Source organism: Colias eurytheme, chromosome 3, assembly GCF_061535395.1.
Source record: "Colias eurytheme isolate Ceu_HAF_F1 chromosome 3, ilColEury1 Martin Lab GWU primary, whole genome shotgun sequence".
NCBI lineage: Eukaryota > Metazoa > Arthropoda > Insecta > Lepidoptera > Pieridae > Colias > Colias eurytheme.
In genome coordinates, this window is record NC_142982.1 from 10,148,836 (window position 1) to 10,166,477 (window position 17,642).

Sequence of the window (17,642 nt, forward strand, 5' to 3'; positions counted from 1 at the left end):
ATTAATTACTTCAAAATTGTTTTATGATTATTATACTGAAAACCATAATTTGACAGTACTGAGAGCAAATGTATAAGTAAATCAAAAACTAAACTTAAAACACTTTTAATTTCAAGACAATTCGTAAAAATATGTAACTACTAGTCAATAATATTCTGTAAGATAGGTACTCAATACTGCAACGAAGATTTTATCGCATTCAAAGATTCCGTATTGTTTCTAAGCGCTTAATGCAGATTCAATGGAGCAACCTCTCAGATGAGAAATGCTTTTCTTTGTCTTGTCTTTAAGAATTACGTAGTTTTTGTACTAGCTACTTCGTTTTATCAATTTTACTGATAACTTGTCAATGTTTATGGTAGCCTCTAGCAAATTTTTGAAAAAGATCTCTATCTTACGGCTTTTTTGTAATAAATTTTCTTTTTGGAAGGCATATTATATCCATACTAATATTATAAATGCGAAAGTAACTCTGTCTGTCTGTCTGTTACTCAATCACGCCTAAACTACTGAACCAATTTTCATGAAATTTGGTATGGAGATATTTTGATAACCGAGAAAGGACATAGGCTACTTTTTATCCCGGGAAAATGACGCAATCCCGGAAATCCCACGGGAACGGGAACTATGCGGGTTTTTCTTTGACTGCGCGGGCGAAGCCACGGGCGGAAAGCTAGTATCAAATAAAATGAACAGTAAAATAATTTAAATGCTATAATTATTGTGAAAAATAACTTACTGTAATAAATAAATAAAAAAATACACCCCAATCCATTTTATTAGTTTACAATTTATCGGTTTTCAATAACATTAAACTGCTTTCATAACTCCAGGGCATTGATTGCAATAACTTTCCTCATCTATTAAATACACAGCTCCAAATATATCTTCGATATTACAAACACTTCAATCTATTATATGTCTTAATACTAAACCTTAACGTTTACTTTTCTTTGTACATTATACTCTGAAATTATACAATCTAAAGGTAACTTACATGGAGCAATCATAACCACAAGTTTGGTGACCATACAATCAACTGAATATACAATTATAGCCTCTATAATGAAGTACATAAGTTATATTTTACTAGATCACATGTCTTATAAATTTTAAAAGCACGGTGCTGAATTTAAATTTAAAACGCAAACCGTGAAATGGGATAGGTCGAAAGTCGGTATTTCGAACACGAGTTTAACGTCAACTTTTCTGATATCTAAAATGTAAAAAAAGTCATACGTATAAAATATATTTTATGGAACGTTTCTTGTCTTTTCTTTTAAATACAATATCCATGAATAAATAATTTAAAGGTGATATTTGATATTGACCATATCTATAAATACTAGGTATTAATAATGATTTATTTTGATTATTATAAAATTGTGAACAAAAGTAAATTGATAATATAATAATAAATAAAAAGAAATGCACTTAAAATCACAGTTTATCTTTGTAAAGTATATACTAATTATACAGCTTGCTTATTTAATGGATGCGATCATAAAAATAGCTATCGACAACCTTAGTATTAAAAATCTTTCAAAAATAATTTCAATATGTTCCTTAACTATATTATAACTACACATAAAATTACACACTAATACAATCTCATGTAAAATAGATTATAAATAGTAAACTTAAATAAAAGATACAATTCTTTGGAATGTTCACCTTTGGTAGGATCTAGTCTAAGCTAAAAATAAGCAGGCGGTCGTACTTTTTCTGCAAAACTGCCAAGAACATTCCCAGGGGGGTCGTAGTAGGCCACAACGTACACCTGGCCCTCTTTTGTTTTAGCTACGCCTACACCTACTTCCATAGTGTCTTCCCATACTACCTGTGAAAAATGGCCTGAACCCAAATTATCTGGCTCCTTGCCAAACTCGTGGTTCTTTATTTCACTATACCATTTGTCAACTGGATCCCTACCGGTTAAAGTAAAGTTGGGATCGGACGACCAAGCGTAGAATATGTTTTCACCATACTCATTTTGATCTCTATGTTCTACTCTTCCGTTCTTTGAGATGGTTTTCGCCCATTCTTCTGCGTATTTACAGAGTTTCTTGTTCAGTTCTAGTGGAGGAGCTCTGTGTTTACTTCTGTACTCGTTGTGAGCTTTGAGAAATTCCTCTTCAAATTTTTCAGTGGAGATGGAAGTTGATTTGAATTTCGTGACTAATTCTGATGCGTAATCGCTCAAGTTTTTGCTGCATCTTTGTGGTGAAGGTGGTGCTAAATTGTTATTGGATTCTCGAGGGGAACTCGATGTACTGAGACTGGAAGTGCTTTTGAATTGAAGAGCGCCCGGAGGTAGAACGTTCTTAACAAACTGTCCACCAAAATTGCCCGGTGGATAATAATTTGCAACGACGTACAATTTGCCTGATTTGCTCTTAGCACTACCAATTCCGAGCTCCTTCGTGCTCTTCCAGACGATTTGTGTAAAGTGACCACAGTTGAGTACTTCAGGCTCTTTGCCAAACGAATAATCGTTGATCTCGTTATACCATCGTTCTACACAATCGCGGGCTTTAATTTTAACGTTGGGATCTGTGGACCAGCCGCAATATACGCTTTCTCCGAAGTCAGGGTTGAGGCTGTAGGACATAGTGTCTCTCTTGGCTAGTTCTTCTGCCCATTTCTGACTGACTTTGCAGATATCCTTATTAAGAACTAAAGGTGATACGCCGTGCTCGCGTCGATATTCATTGTGGACCTCCAGGGCTTCATTCTCGAAGTCACTTGACTTCAACCGGAAAAGTTTACTCTGAAAATAGAAAAAATACATTTTAAAACTTAATCAAAACATAAGACCAAGCCCGCATTAACTGTGATTCATATCTTTTACATTAAGTGTGTTTGTACTTTTTTATTGTAAATTATGGGAAGCGGATGTGATTAAGTAATTGTTTTGTCAAATTAGTGTTTTTCCTTATACGTTGTTTCGGTTAATAGTTATTCATTAAGTATAACGAATTTTTGAGTAATAAAATTATGTACTCATACGATCAACGAGGGCGTTCACACGTGGATCAAAAACCTTTTTTAGACAACCAATTTCTCCTATAAATACAGAATAATATTAAATCATATAAAATTATTCTACCCACGTAGTTATAATATAACGTAAAACAATTGCATTCAAAGCAGAGTTTATATTACCTTTTCGATACTTTTAAATTAATGTGATAATGTTATTTTGGTATGTTGATAAGAAATCGATATGACCAAAGATAAAATACTTCGTCATCGATGACATTAAAACGTTACATTTGTACATGCTTAAATATTTTTGGGGTTCCGTACCCAAAGGACGCTTCAAATTTTCACAGAATTTTTACTTGTTTATTACGGAACCCTTCTTGCGCGAGTCCGACTCGCACTTGGCCGGTGTTTTTAATACATTGTATTACTAACGTACGCATATTTTTTGGTCTTTATGTCGACTGTATGTGGATAAATATTCGAAAAATAGTTTTACAACTCTTTATTCTGTAATAATATACAATGAAAGCGGTAAAATTCTAAAAAGCACTTAACTCTTCACCGAATCCCTAAGGCTATGGTCTGTATGTAAGCGATAGCGATTTTTTAAATACGATTCAAAAGTTTAGAAGAACACTATATGTATTTATAACTTATGAAGAATAAAATTGGGTCACTTAAATAGTGTGGTATTCGGATATAAAGTAGCCAAAGTATAGTCTATAATTAATATCTCTATGACTAATTTGGTTTCTATCAGCCATTTTTGTAGAAAATCAATACGTAGGTACATTCTTTGAATTCGCTCTTATAAGTAGAGGGATGAAATATTTAGTCAGAGAATTAAATATTACCAAACTCAAATAATTGACGATAATACTTTATTGCTAAAAAAATTATTATTGAAAGAATATGGTTTTCTGTGTAATCAGAAACTTTATAGTGCGAATTTTCTGCGTAATGCACATAATAATATGAAATTGTAATTGATATAAACATCATTACCTACAATAATTGTGTGGACTGTGGTCCATTTACTGTAAACCACTCATTAATATAGGTAACTATTATATTTCAGACACTGCTATACAATGAGTTGATCCTAATTTTGCAAGCGAAATAAAAACATTTTCTAGAATTTTAAGTTTTTTTTTTTAAATTGCAACTATTTTTTTTATCCGTCAAACGGTTTGTGTTTTTCCGTTTTGTTATATGCAAATGTTAGTCGTTTTTGTTATGTCTAAAACGAGTCTAAACCTTGTCTTTCTTTTTAACATAGTTAAGATAAGACTTGTTTCTAAAAATGTATTATTTTTAAAACCGCTATTTCTACACTATCGCCATATTTATTACAGCCTTATTTCGCCCACGTTAGTAAACAACCCTTCTACGACACACATTCATAAATTCTTTCTTCCATCTCTTTCTACACCAGTCGAGAGAAAGAGATAGCACACTTAATTGTAGTTTGTACATTGAAGTGGATTTATGAATGCGAAAGGCCGTGCCCTGAAAGAAAGTAAAATTATGTTTCTGTTTATATTTTTCTAACTAAAATGAAACGTGCGAATCATAATAGGTATTAACTATAAAAGATAGTGTGTCTCGTAAAACTGAAATATAAGAATGAAATAGAAATTCTATTTGGCATTTGCGTTTAACTACGAAGGTAATATTATAAGCTCTATGTTTACTTTGTGAGCATGTAGTAGATAAAAATAGAAACCTAGGTACTTATATTGCATTATGAAATATTTTAAACTAATGAGAAGTTAATGTTTGTTCGTATAGGAGCTACCAACGTTGACAAGAGAGCATTTTAGTATAGTTGGTTCTTTGATATACTGTTCCTCTTGCTATTTCGGTTAGAGTCCGGGCTGTCTGGCTGGTCGCAGTGGTTGCGTTTTTTAGTGCGCATCTCATCTGCACAGGATAATTTCCCTAATTTGAAGTCATTTTTTAACGCGTAATTTTTAATATTTTACCTTTAGATAGATCCATCAGACATAATTTTTTTATTGCAAGACGTTTTTTTCGTTGTTAAATAGGTGCCAGACGCAATTTTTTATTTCGTTTTTATAAAAAATTCAAATTATTTTAGAATGTCTGTAAATTTCATATTATGTTCTTCAAACATAATATAATCTAAAATTAATTAGCCAGACGCTAATTCGATTGTTAAGTATTAAATAATGTGTATAAATAAAAAAAAGTAATGAAGCATGCAGCTCATCAGCTAGTGTATTTTAACTATGCGACAGGAAATAATTGCAAGAATACAATATTATTTACACTTGTTCTTATAAATAAAAGCTAAAATGAAAAAAAAAACATAAAAGTGAAAAATAAATTAAAGTTACCATACATTGAAAAGAATGGAATAAAAACTATATCAATGAAGGTTAAACAATTACATTGTTAAATTTAAAAAGCCATCTTCATAATCATCATCATCATCATCTTTCCTCACACTGTCAGAATTATTTATGTTATCGTCTAAGGAATTGTTATTGTTTTCCAATATTCCATCATCTGTAAACAACTAGAAAGTTTGTTTCAATATTGATGTACACACGTACACACACACAACACACACACACCACACCACACACGACACACACACGTGAACACACACACACACGCATGTTTAACCTCCTGAGACCCAGGATTTTTTTCTCTTTCTTTTTTAATAAAAATTAGCTGTATCTGTTCTAATGCAATTATAGATATTAAAAAAAATGGTAAAAAAAAATCTTTCGTGGAAAACTTGGATTTTCTTTATGTCATGTATATATTACAGGGGGTCCCAATTCCAAGTGTAATAAGTTTATGAAAATGAAGAAAAACTACATGTTTTTTTACTTATTATATATTTTTAACCTTGAATCGAAATATTTATTATTCTATCCATTGTTCTGTGTCTATTTCTTGTACCTTGGTTCAAAGATAGGTATATATAAGGGTGATAAACGACCAGTTCAAGTATTTTGCACCGGCGCGGCGGTGTATTTATATTGTCACGTCCACCCCTAGGTCTTATTTCTAATCCATCCTCTCGGTCAGCCTCCTCTTATGCTTGGTCCACGTCATGTGCGTCCCCGAGATGGTCTGCCAACAACTGAAGATGACATACATAGTGACGATTCTGTTCTGAAATGACTCATACTCATTGGACGAATGGAAGAAGAATCATTTTCTGGTATTTGGGCGGCTTCATCGGTATCATTTGGGGGATTATCTTCATCTCAAACATTTATTTATTCAATTAGACTTCTTCTAAAAGCAATTTTGAATCGTCACAACAGAATTAACATTTACCACCGATTCGGAAAGACCTTGAATACATTGTTCATTTAATATAGATCTATATGGCCTTTTACACATGGATTTAAGTGAATATTTTCGAAGATATTACAGATTTAAAAATTGCGGGACGTAGCGTTTGCGGCGGTACCAGCCGGCCGCCCGGCTATATCTACACTAATATTATAAAGAGGAAAGCTTTGTTTGTTTGTTTGATTGTAATGAATAGGCTCATAAACTACTGGACCGATTTTAAAAATTCTTTCACCATTCGAAAGCTACATTATCCACGAGTAACATAGGCTAGGTTTTATCCCGGAAATCCCACGGGAACGGGAACTATGCGGGTTTTTCTTTGAAAACGCGGGCGAAGCCGCAGGCGGAAAGCTAGTATTTTATACCCGTGCGAAGCCGGAGCGGGCCGCTATGTTTTTATATTCAACGTTCACAGTTTTTCTGTAGTGTATTTAGCGATTATTGCACCCGTGCGAAGCCAGGGCCGGGCGGGTCGCTAGTTAATATTAGATATATATTAGAAAATTTAACTTGTATTGGCAACACTGTATTTTGTCTGTGGTTCTTTTTCTTCTTGTACGCGGTGTGTAATGTGTGGTATTAGGCAATGTGCTATTGGAAACAATATACATAAGTTTATGTAATCGTTGTTTTCATTTAAACCCATAACTTAATAGATAAGTAATAAAAAAATTGTTTTGTATAGAAGATTGTTGATGTACCCTAATAGTTTATTTTTTAGCCTAAGGAATAAAATGAACCAATGGAAGGTACTTGTTCCCACAACACAGGGAATCCTAGAGTAGGAACAATTCAATTTCTATGCATCTTAGGTATATTTTCGAAAAAAAGAAGTTATTTTTTATTGTTATTTAATTTAATTTTCTTCTATATAACTATCTCTCCATATACACAATCATCAAATTGTTATACTTACCTACTTTCACTACGTTTTTATTTGTACATATTTAATACTTAACAATCGAATTAGCGTCTGGCTAATTAATTTTAGATTATATTATGTTTGAAGAACATAATATGAAATTTACAGACATTCTAAAATAATTTGAATTTTTTATAAAAACGAAATTAAAAATTGCGTCTGGCACCTATTTAACAACGAAAAAAACGTCTTGCAATAAAAAAATTATGATTGATGGATCTATCTAAAGGCAAAAGTTTAAAAATTACGCGTTAAAAAATGACTTTAAATTAAGGATAATTTCCTGTGCAGATAAGATGCGCACTACTGAACGCAACCACTCCGGCCAGCCAGACTGCGCGGACTCTAACCGAAATAGCTAGAGGAACAATATATCAAAAAACCAGCTATACTAAAATGACTTCTTTTTCAACGTTAATAGCTCCCGTACCAAACCTTAGAAAGATAAATTGAATTAGATATTGTACGTGTAAAATGCATATAACAAGAGAGGAAATAACTTCATTAAAACACATTCCTATAATTAACACTACTGTCAATTTTAGGTCATACAAATTAAAATACGCTCTTTTGCAACATACCGCAAAAACACAATAGGCCACTTCAAAACAAGGTTCATTTCGTTAATAAAGTAGATTAGACCAATCTACGTTACGCCTCATCCTTAATTAATATGGCCTGGGACGTGGGAATACTTCAAATGGCCACTCATATCTAGACATCACGTATTTGATAAGGGCGTAGATACACCGGGCTCTGTGGTTAACTTTATTTTAGTTGGACAAGGGCCGTATTATAACCTCTTATTTCCAGACAGTGTACGCCGAGAATTGAACTGAATGGCAAATTCATATTAATATTATGATCCCAATGACCAGCCGTGGATGATTATGGTATATAATATTATTAATTTGCCAGACAGTTCAATTCGAATATCGAAAGCAGGGCAAAGGAGGTGGTCAACATATAAATACATTGTTTAAACATTTTATTATTATTATGAATCAACTTATACTGTTAAATAAATAACAATGGCATACTTCAAAGCTCGTTAATTAGGTACGCTATAATGATATCAACAATCATTGCAATATTGTATTGTATTGTATGAATGTGATTACTGCGTTAACCGTTAAAAATTAAAACTGTTTAACGTAACGTTAAAAGGAAATAAAATGTAAAAAAAATACCATTAGGTATTTAATTTAATAAGATTTATACGTTATTTACTTCTTGCACTTCTTTCACAATCTTTGGAATTGATGCGGCAATTATCATCTATGTGACCAAGAAAATTCAAAGATAAAAGACAAAGATACGTAATAATATGGTTGAATTCATAAAGCGCTCAGTGTATTTGTACCTTTAAACAAGCTGTCGGTTTTTTACGTTCATATCAAAGTCATCGAATTTCAACATCACCGGTTACTGATTTGATGTTAGATGATCGAATTTCGTGTCAACTCTGATGCTTTTATAATGAACGTCTTTGGTTCAATAGTTTCAGTGTTATTAGCCAAAATAATAGGTACTTACTCAATAAGTTTTTAATTATGTTTTATGAATACATAGTTGTATTTACTAATAATAACCTCATCAAAATATCGATTCTAAAAAGAAGAATGGTTAAGAAATTCGATGTTTTCTCTATTTAAAATGACCTTTTCAATAATTTATCTACCGACTTAAAAAAAGGAGGTAAATTGACTATGATTTTTTTTTTATTTTAAAGTTCACAAGTTCAGTTATAATCCTTTGAAGGCGGTTTAGTTTTTCTTGTTGGATACGGCTGAAACGAACGAACGAACGAACTTTCGATTTAATATTAACATCATACACATACAGAGTCATTACAGTGAGAATCGATTGAACATTACTATAGTAAGACCAAATGCAATAGGAAGTACAATATTACGGCAATTGCTACCAAGACTGCTCATTCCTGACGCTATGAAAGGGAATAATACAGGCACCTGCGTTTGGCTTTACCTCCCAGACTGTTATTTGGTGTATGTCTTTGTTGCAAAATTATTCTCTTCGTTTTCAAATTTTAGGTGCATTATGTTGAAAAAAATGAATACCTTATATAGAAAATTCTCGTGTCACAATGTTAGTCTGCATACTCCTCCGAAACGGGTGAACCGATTCTCATGAAATTTTCTGTGCATATCGGGTAAGTCTGAGAATCGGCCAACATCTATTTTTCATATGTACCACGGGCGAAGCCGGGGCGGGCCGCTAGTGTTATTATGGAATCGTTGGATTATTTGATAATAATCAATGGTACAGAATTTAATGCGAAAAACGAAGAATTTAAGAGAAAAAAGTGAACGAAAATAGTGACTGATTGGTTAACTTTTGGTACATATATCTATACAAGAGATTTTTAACACGCTTTTTTGGGCTCACCTGTATGTTTGTAAGCGACTCGTTTTTGAAGCACAAAAACCGACAGATTAAATTCAAGCTTTGTATAGTTTTCATGAAAAATTATAATAAATGGTGTTTTTTGTTTAAACTACATAATATTTAATGTTTACAGTTACGCTTACAACAGATTGAAAATCCTACTTCTTGATAACGTCAAATATCTAATCGATTGAGTGCAGGAAAATGCAGTATCCTTTACGACCAGTAAAGCAATCTTATGAAGTAACCTACAAGGGTCAATTCAGTTAGCAACCTATACACTACCATAATAGCTCTAGGTTTACTGCGGTATGCAGGTAGCAATCATTTAATTTGATTTTGTTATAGATAGAACGTGGTATGTATGATAAGTGAAGTCCCATGTCCCCTAGTGGGGTAAGGGGCAGATGCATTATACATCTGTTTCACTGATCGGTTTTCTTTAGGGACAAGTAGGTGATCAGCCTTCTGTGCCCTGGCAGACCGAGACATTTTTTTTTTCGTCTCCACCGGGAATCGAACCCAGGACCCCTCGGTTCTACGCTCACGCGTCAACCACTGTACCAAGGAGGCGGTCACTCGGTCACACACACGCTATGTGTGATAGGATTGGAATAATATGTGCAAAGAAACCAGTTAAGTATTTTTGAATAGGTTTTCATAGAATTTTGGAAAAGTTTCGACGTAATTCTTCTTCTTTACAAAGTTAACGACTGGATAACTTTTAAAATTGTGAATATAATTTTATGAAAACCTATTCAAAAATAATTAACTGGTTTCTTTGCACATAATATTTTGCTACGTAATGTGATAATAATTATTTAAGACACTAATGTATTCTTGATATTATGCTATGCTATTTAAATTTATAACAAAATACATTTTAATACACACATATTAAAAATTTTATAGGCAACATTCAACACAAATGTTGAAAGTTTCATACCTAAAGGGCCTAAATGTGTCTGAGAAAAATCACTTCATAGAGAACAAACTTAATTAAAATCTAGCTTTATTTTCTCTACAATATTATTTAAGTACTACAAAGTAAAAACAAAACAATTTATTTATAGTTTTCCAACTATTGGCATTGAATGACCTGACCTATTGAAACAATAAAGTTAACAAAAATAAAACTCTTTGTCAATTCGTGTATTTTGGAACTAATCTTTTTGAACCGATATAGAATGTCATCAATATGAAAGTCATCTTTTAATAGATTGCCGAAGTATATTTGGTTAAAAAGTTAAGATTGACTTGTACCATAATAGATGTTTCTCCCACGCAATATTGGTTTTTATTAGATAACACCTACGCTTATCAGTTTTGCATTTAGGGTGTAAAATAATGTCAACGATTCTTCGATTTTCTTTTACTTTCCAGTTTGGAATAAAAAGTAAAAAACATTCTGCTTGAAAAATAATTTTAAAGGGGGAATAAATGTGACTTTTATACACTTCTTGTTATTACGATAGATATAGAAAAAGCTAATAAAGTTGAGGTGTTCATATTAAAATTAAAAGAATCATACAATTATGAGTTTTTATATATTTATAGCGGGATAGTATGCGCACACGCAGAGATAAAATTTTAATCTGTGACTAGTGCACAATGGATTTTTATGTAAATTAAATATCAATTTGATATTATAAATTATGATAAGAGATAGAATTATCAAAATGAACTAATACGAGCTGTTTATTTTCTTTGCCTACTTAATATATCTTTTTCGCTTTTTGGTATTACTACTATTTTACTATTTCAACTATCATTATCATCATCACTACATAGTATAAAACAAAGTCGCTTTCTCTGTCCCTATGTCCCTATGTCCCCATGTCCCTTTGTATGCTTAAATCTTTAAAACTACGCAACGGATTTTGATGCGGTTTTTTTTATAGATAGAGTTATTCAAGAGGAAGGTTTTAGTATATAATTTATTAGGTTTTAGACAAAGCGGGCGAAGCCGCGGGTGCTAAGCTAGTTTTTACAATACAAATAAATCCATCAGCCAAAAATATTCGTCAAGTATAAGAAATAAGAAACACCACAGTATCCAAGAAAAAACAACAAAACTGAGAGAGGGGAAGTTTTGTTCTTTTACAAGCTGACATGTGCCTGGCCTAATTTTACTCCTCAATATTCAGAATTGCAATTTTGCAGTTACCATGTCCATATAATGAAGGAGCATTTTTATTAGAAACTCGCTTTCCAATCGCTTTGTCTAACTCCTAATAAATTATAAAGTTTCCTCATGAATCACTCTATCGATTAAAAAACTGCATCAAAATACGTTATGTAGTTTCAAATATCTAAGCATACTGTATATTATAATTAGATACGTAGTGATAATATGGTGGGAAAGGTTAATATATAATCTATTCTATTATCTATAATAGGAACGAAAAATGTGGTAAAAAATATGTATCATATTATAAACCTTATCTTTTTCGTAATCCATACTAATATTATAAATGCGAAAGTAACTCTGTCTGTCTGTCTGTTACTCAATCACGCCTAAACTACTGAATCAATTTGCATGAAATTTGGTATGGAGATATTTTGATACCCGAGATAGGACATAGGCTACCTTTTATTGCGAAATATGTACCACGGGCGAAGCCGGGGCGGAACTCTAGTTAGTCATAAATGAGATAAATAATCACTCCATTAAAAACATTTTATATTAATTCAATTTGTGTAAATCAAAACTTTTTACGACTAAATTTTTCATTAAACATAAATCAAAAAGAAATCAAATATATCAAAGATTTATTGGCTCTACCAACTGTAAAAATAAATTAACATTGCGAACTTTTTAAATTTGCTATTTCAACCAACTTAAAATTGACTTAATTTTTTTCAAAATTACATTAACATGATTTTCAATTTTTCAGAAGCACAGATAAAAGAAGTACATTACCATTTTTGTATTCCAATTTTAAATTTCACTATCACAACACTCCTGACCAATTCATATGACCCACTTCTTCATAACCCGTACGTTAAAATGAGAGTGCTACCATTATAAAATTTAGCGTTATCACCACATCATGCCCTCTCTTTCTAAATCCACATATCAGAACGAGATGGAATCAAACAATGACTGGTCCCTTGGTCCTATCAGAGATTACGAATGAAACTTCGTGTTTAATTCTTATCAGTGATAATGAATTAATTTTTGTGTTTGCATAATGTTTGATTAGGTTATCATAGACATTCTAATGTATTTCTATATCTTGGACAATTCAAACTCAAACTCAAACATTTATTTATTCAATTAGACTTCTTCTAGAAGCACTTTTGAAACGTCATTACTTACATAATATTTTCAATAATCTTAAAAATTTTGAATCATAAAACGTAATTTTTAAAAATTAGTAAGATTCTAATTCTACAAGCAGATTAAACAAAAAGGAATTTAGGAGTAAGTTTTTTTGGTTCAAGTGTTTATAAGTTACGCCAAATAGTAAAAAAAGTAAATAATTCAACCATGGTTATCTAAATTGTAATAATATAAGGACAATACCCTAATTATAAGGTAGACCAATAAAATATAATATTACTAAGAATCAAATCTGTATTCATTTGGAGGCTCTATCTTTTAAAGAGTCGATTTGTATTTAAAGATCCATTATTGTAGATAGACACAGTTTCTTGCTAAGATAAACAATTTTATAGTCGAGTGAAGTCAGGTCGGACTGTTTATTGAGTTATCAAGAAAAGCCATCGGAATAAAGGTGCAAACAAGGCTTTTATGGCTGTTATGCCAATTTAAATGCCGGTTAATCGAATTTTTGTTAAATATTATCTGCTATTTATATAGACTGTATTTAAAGTTAATTAAAGATAGTCAAAATCACGTCAAAATTAATTTAATTATTCCATGAATACCACGTTATTATCATCGCATCATCTATTCATTAAATAAAGAATACATTATCTAATAAATAAATTAAACTCATGAAATATTGTTTAGTCATCAATCCTGGATAAGAATACAAAGTTTGAATTTAATCGAGTCGAGTCGATTCGAGTCTGGAGTCAATTACACACAAACATACAGGTGAAGCTGATGAAAGCGAGCTCAAAAGGCAACCTAACATTTTCCCCGCTAACCAAGTGACCTGCATGTGACATGAATTTTAATTACATTATACCTTCACTTTATTTTCCCGAATCTTAATGTGCAACGTCATCGTTTCGCAATGTTTTGGCACGCATTATTCTTTACGATGATGTTTAATGGCCCTCTGCACAATGGGCAGCGTTGGGCAAGTAGAGGCAATCACGATAGGGTAGGGCCTAAATGTCTATGGCCGGTCGTCATTGCAGGTTTATTCATAATCACCGTAATGGCGGTAAACATCAACGATCATTTGTTGGGCCAACGCTGCCCATTGTGAAGAGGGCCCATAAAATGTTGTGGAGTTTGGGAATTTTAAGGTAGGTATGTTGTTTATTGGGGTTCTGGAACATTAACTTTGTGTTTACAGTGTGAGTACATAAACATTAAAAATTCGTATTTTAAGTTTCGTTAATATTAAAACATTTACCATCTCATAATATTTTGATGTTTTATTTGACACTGATTCCTACTGTCTGGCCTATTAGTTCATATCAAGTTAATATTGTACATTAAAAACTGTATTTTCATTAATAGGGAAATTTGTTTTATTCCTATCTCTTTGATATACATATTTAAATGTTTGTACTTGCTTTATGAACCTAATTTAAAATCAAAGGGATTCAATTTTATGATGATATTGGTTTAAATATGTTTGCTGCCTAATAAAAGCTTGTTATTTATAAATCTTAAACGTTTCTCTATTTATATATTGAATATTTGCTTATTAAAATTGTTTATAAACGTAGTTTTATTACATTGCGTACTATAATGTCATGTGAGATGCATACGAGTTTTTCCTAGAAACTGGGTTCATTGAAAAGTCATAGTTCATTCAATCCACGTGGAATTAACCAATAAAATGTCAATAATATAAAAGCACCCCTACTTTGCTTGTTTTATATTTTATCTTACTTGTTTTATCTATATTAAATAGGCGAATCAAAAAAGTGTACCCCATTTGACATAAATTGCGCGGGGGAGTATAAATAAAAAATCTTTGGCATATATTATTATAATATATGATGTTACATATGTATATTGTATAATAAATTGTAAAATTGACATGATTAATTAAAAGAGCAACTATGGAGTTTCTTGCCGGTTCTTCTCCGTAGATACTGCTTTCCGAATCGGTGGTAAATGTTAAATATGTAATGACGTTTCAAAAGTGCTTCTAGAAGAAGTCTAATTGGATAAATAAATGTTTGAGTTTGAGTTTGAAAATTAGGCACACTTAATTAATGGTTTAAAATGCTCATATTAAATAAATTATATCAATAAAAATCATTTCACACACTAGCAAAATGCATATTTGACGATATACGCACACATCACTATTATGTTAACGGAAGTCATGGTCACTGGAGGACCACCAGTTAAAAAATGAATGAAAATGGAAATTTGTGTATTTAATGTTATTATCATGTCAACGACCCCAAATTGTATTCGTCATCGCTTTTGACGAGTTTGATCGTTAAGAGAGCACTAAACTTGAAACAATAAAAAATCCGTTTTTCTTTCAAAAATTCAGTCAAAATATAAATAGTAAAGACGTTGAAATTATGGCAATAATTTTTAAAAGTTCTATGGTAACGATGTAGCATTTTTGTATACATATCTTAATATTTATTATTAATCTCGTGTCACAATGTTTGTCCTCAATGGACTCCTAAACCACTTAACCGATTATAATAAAATTCGCACACCATGTGCAGTTCGATCCAACTTGAGAGACAGGATAGGTTTTATCCCGGAAATTCCTCGGGAACGGGAAATATGCGGGTTTTTCTTTGAAAACGCGGGCGAAGCCGCCGGCGGAAAGCTAGTTGTATTAATAAAATTTTAGCGAGTTAAAGTTTTCAACATATAAATATGTACAATATACAGTTTGATGTTTAAAGTAAGTCCTAGGAATTTCCTTGACATATAAAATTTTAAGCCAATGTAGAGCTTAGAATTTGATTGTTTATTTGAATCACCTCACCTCAGGAACTAATCCCTGATATAATATTACCTATGGGCGCAGCCGGAGCCTTCGGAGCAGACCGCTAGTAACAAATATGAAATTTATTTTTACAATAATTTTTAGAGCAGAAAGTATTCTAAGGTCAATGATTCCATTATTTCTATTAGATATAAATATTAAATATGGCGGAATGTTTTAAGTGAAACATTTTAAATAAGTGAACAAACATGAGTCATAAGTATTGCCTAATTATAAGTAACTTAATTTGTAATTAAGTACGGCTGTACTTGTCTGATTATCTCTTATCTTTTCATTGCATTTAACACAGATACAGAAAAATAATTGTATTTAACGCAGATAGGTACAAATACTTTTTCCGTATAAAAACTCTTGAATTTATTTCTGTTGCTATTTAATAATAATTTGTAAGATCTTAAATATTATTGTGAAATATTTCTTCATATTACGATCTCTATTAGAACAATCTCTATTGTTTACTCTACTATAATTCAATTGAATATACAACAATTATTGTTATTTCTAAATCACTACCTATATACGAGAATACCGGTAAATATTATAAAATGTATGTAAATTTAATATAAGTTTGAATGAGATATTGCAGATGTTTTTGTACTGAAGAGGTAATGATTTCCTGAACTATTTTATTCCTAAATCCATGGCATACATGTGTTGCAGTTAAGCATGAATCAAAGCTCATATTAAAAATAACGTGAATTCACTTTACTCTCTAAAGACTTACACGAAATTACTTCAAGAAGCCAAGCGTATCAAAAATTGATATCCACACTTAAATTCTCGAAACTTTCTGACTCATAAACACCACAATGTAAAATATACTCACAATTTTAGAACATCCAGGCATCAAACATGGCGTCTTCATTGTTAAAAACACAAAAAATACTTTTATTGTATAGTTTTTTAGCTATTTCACAGAAAACTTCACGCAGCGCATCTCAACACACGCGATATTTTAATCAAAGATAAGAGAAGTCTGTTTGACCTAAAAATATACAACACCTTTATCTACTAACTGAATTTACTTTGCCTATATTTTTTTTGGTTCAGTACCGGTGACACGCACAAAAAGTATAGGTGCGTTTTGACTATAGTCAATTGGCACATTAAAATTTTGACGTGACTATAGGAAAGTTTCAGTAATATGATATTTATTTAATTTTACGTGATTTTATATTGTTTTTATAATCAATAAATACATGAAGAGTAAAATAAAATGGTAGCTTTTTTGATTACAAGCTGAATCCTGAGCTGAGTTTCAAGATTCATTTTACGAACTAAAATGAATCTTGAAACTAAATACTTCTTTTCAAGAAATTTATTTTAGAACTTTCATATTAGAAAGTGTTTTGAAAGTATGTAGAGCGTAACAGCTATATTATATACCACCACTTTAACTATATTATCTTCTATTTCGAATAATTTCACGATAACAATAATATCTGTAAATTGCATTCTGCTCTTGTACAATAAACCATTTTTTTTTCATTCCAGAAAACATTTTTTTTTCGTTTTTGTGCCTTTTCTACCAATAAACATTTTTATAATTATATTATTAAAAATCACTAACCACTAACAGACGAAAAAAATATATCCAAATCTATGAGCGTTTCCATCCGCTTATCGCTTCAGCTCGTGCCTTACACCACACTATTTTACACTGTATTTACTCTTTGATAAGCAGAAGCGTTTTACGTTAATCGGTGTAAGGTCGATTGACGCTACACGGAAGACATAACGATAAAGAACTTTATAGAATAGACTTTTTTTAACTCTTGGCAAAATATATCCTTGAATTCTGAAGTCCTAGTACTCCAAATTGTATTAAAAAGGGTTATGTTATTAGCGCT

General features: G+C 31.5%; 1 protein-coding gene across 2 annotated transcripts; it reads right to left on the bottom strand.

Annotated features, from left to right (window-relative positions):
- Positions 1–1,582: 1,582 nt before the first annotated feature.
- Positions 1,583–16,708, bottom strand: LOC149909938 (uncharacterized). 2 transcript variants are annotated; one of them, XM_090120056.1, is made up of 2 exons: positions 16,619–16,708; positions 1,583–2,770 (listed from the first exon to the last, which is right to left on the bottom strand). In XM_090120056.1, the coding sequence occupies exons 1-2, from the start codon at positions 16,655–16,657 to the stop codon at positions 1,697–1,699; spliced, it is 1,113 nt and encodes a 370-aa protein (XP_089976182.1). In that variant the 5' UTR covers positions 16,658–16,708; the 3' UTR covers positions 1,583–1,696. The 2 variants fall into 2 exon arrangements, with proteins under 2 accessions (XP_089976182.1, XP_089976183.1); XM_090120057.1 differs by lacking the exon at positions 16,619–16,708 and adding an exon at positions 12,582–12,670.
- Between the last annotated feature and the right edge of the window lie 934 nt (positions 16,709–17,642).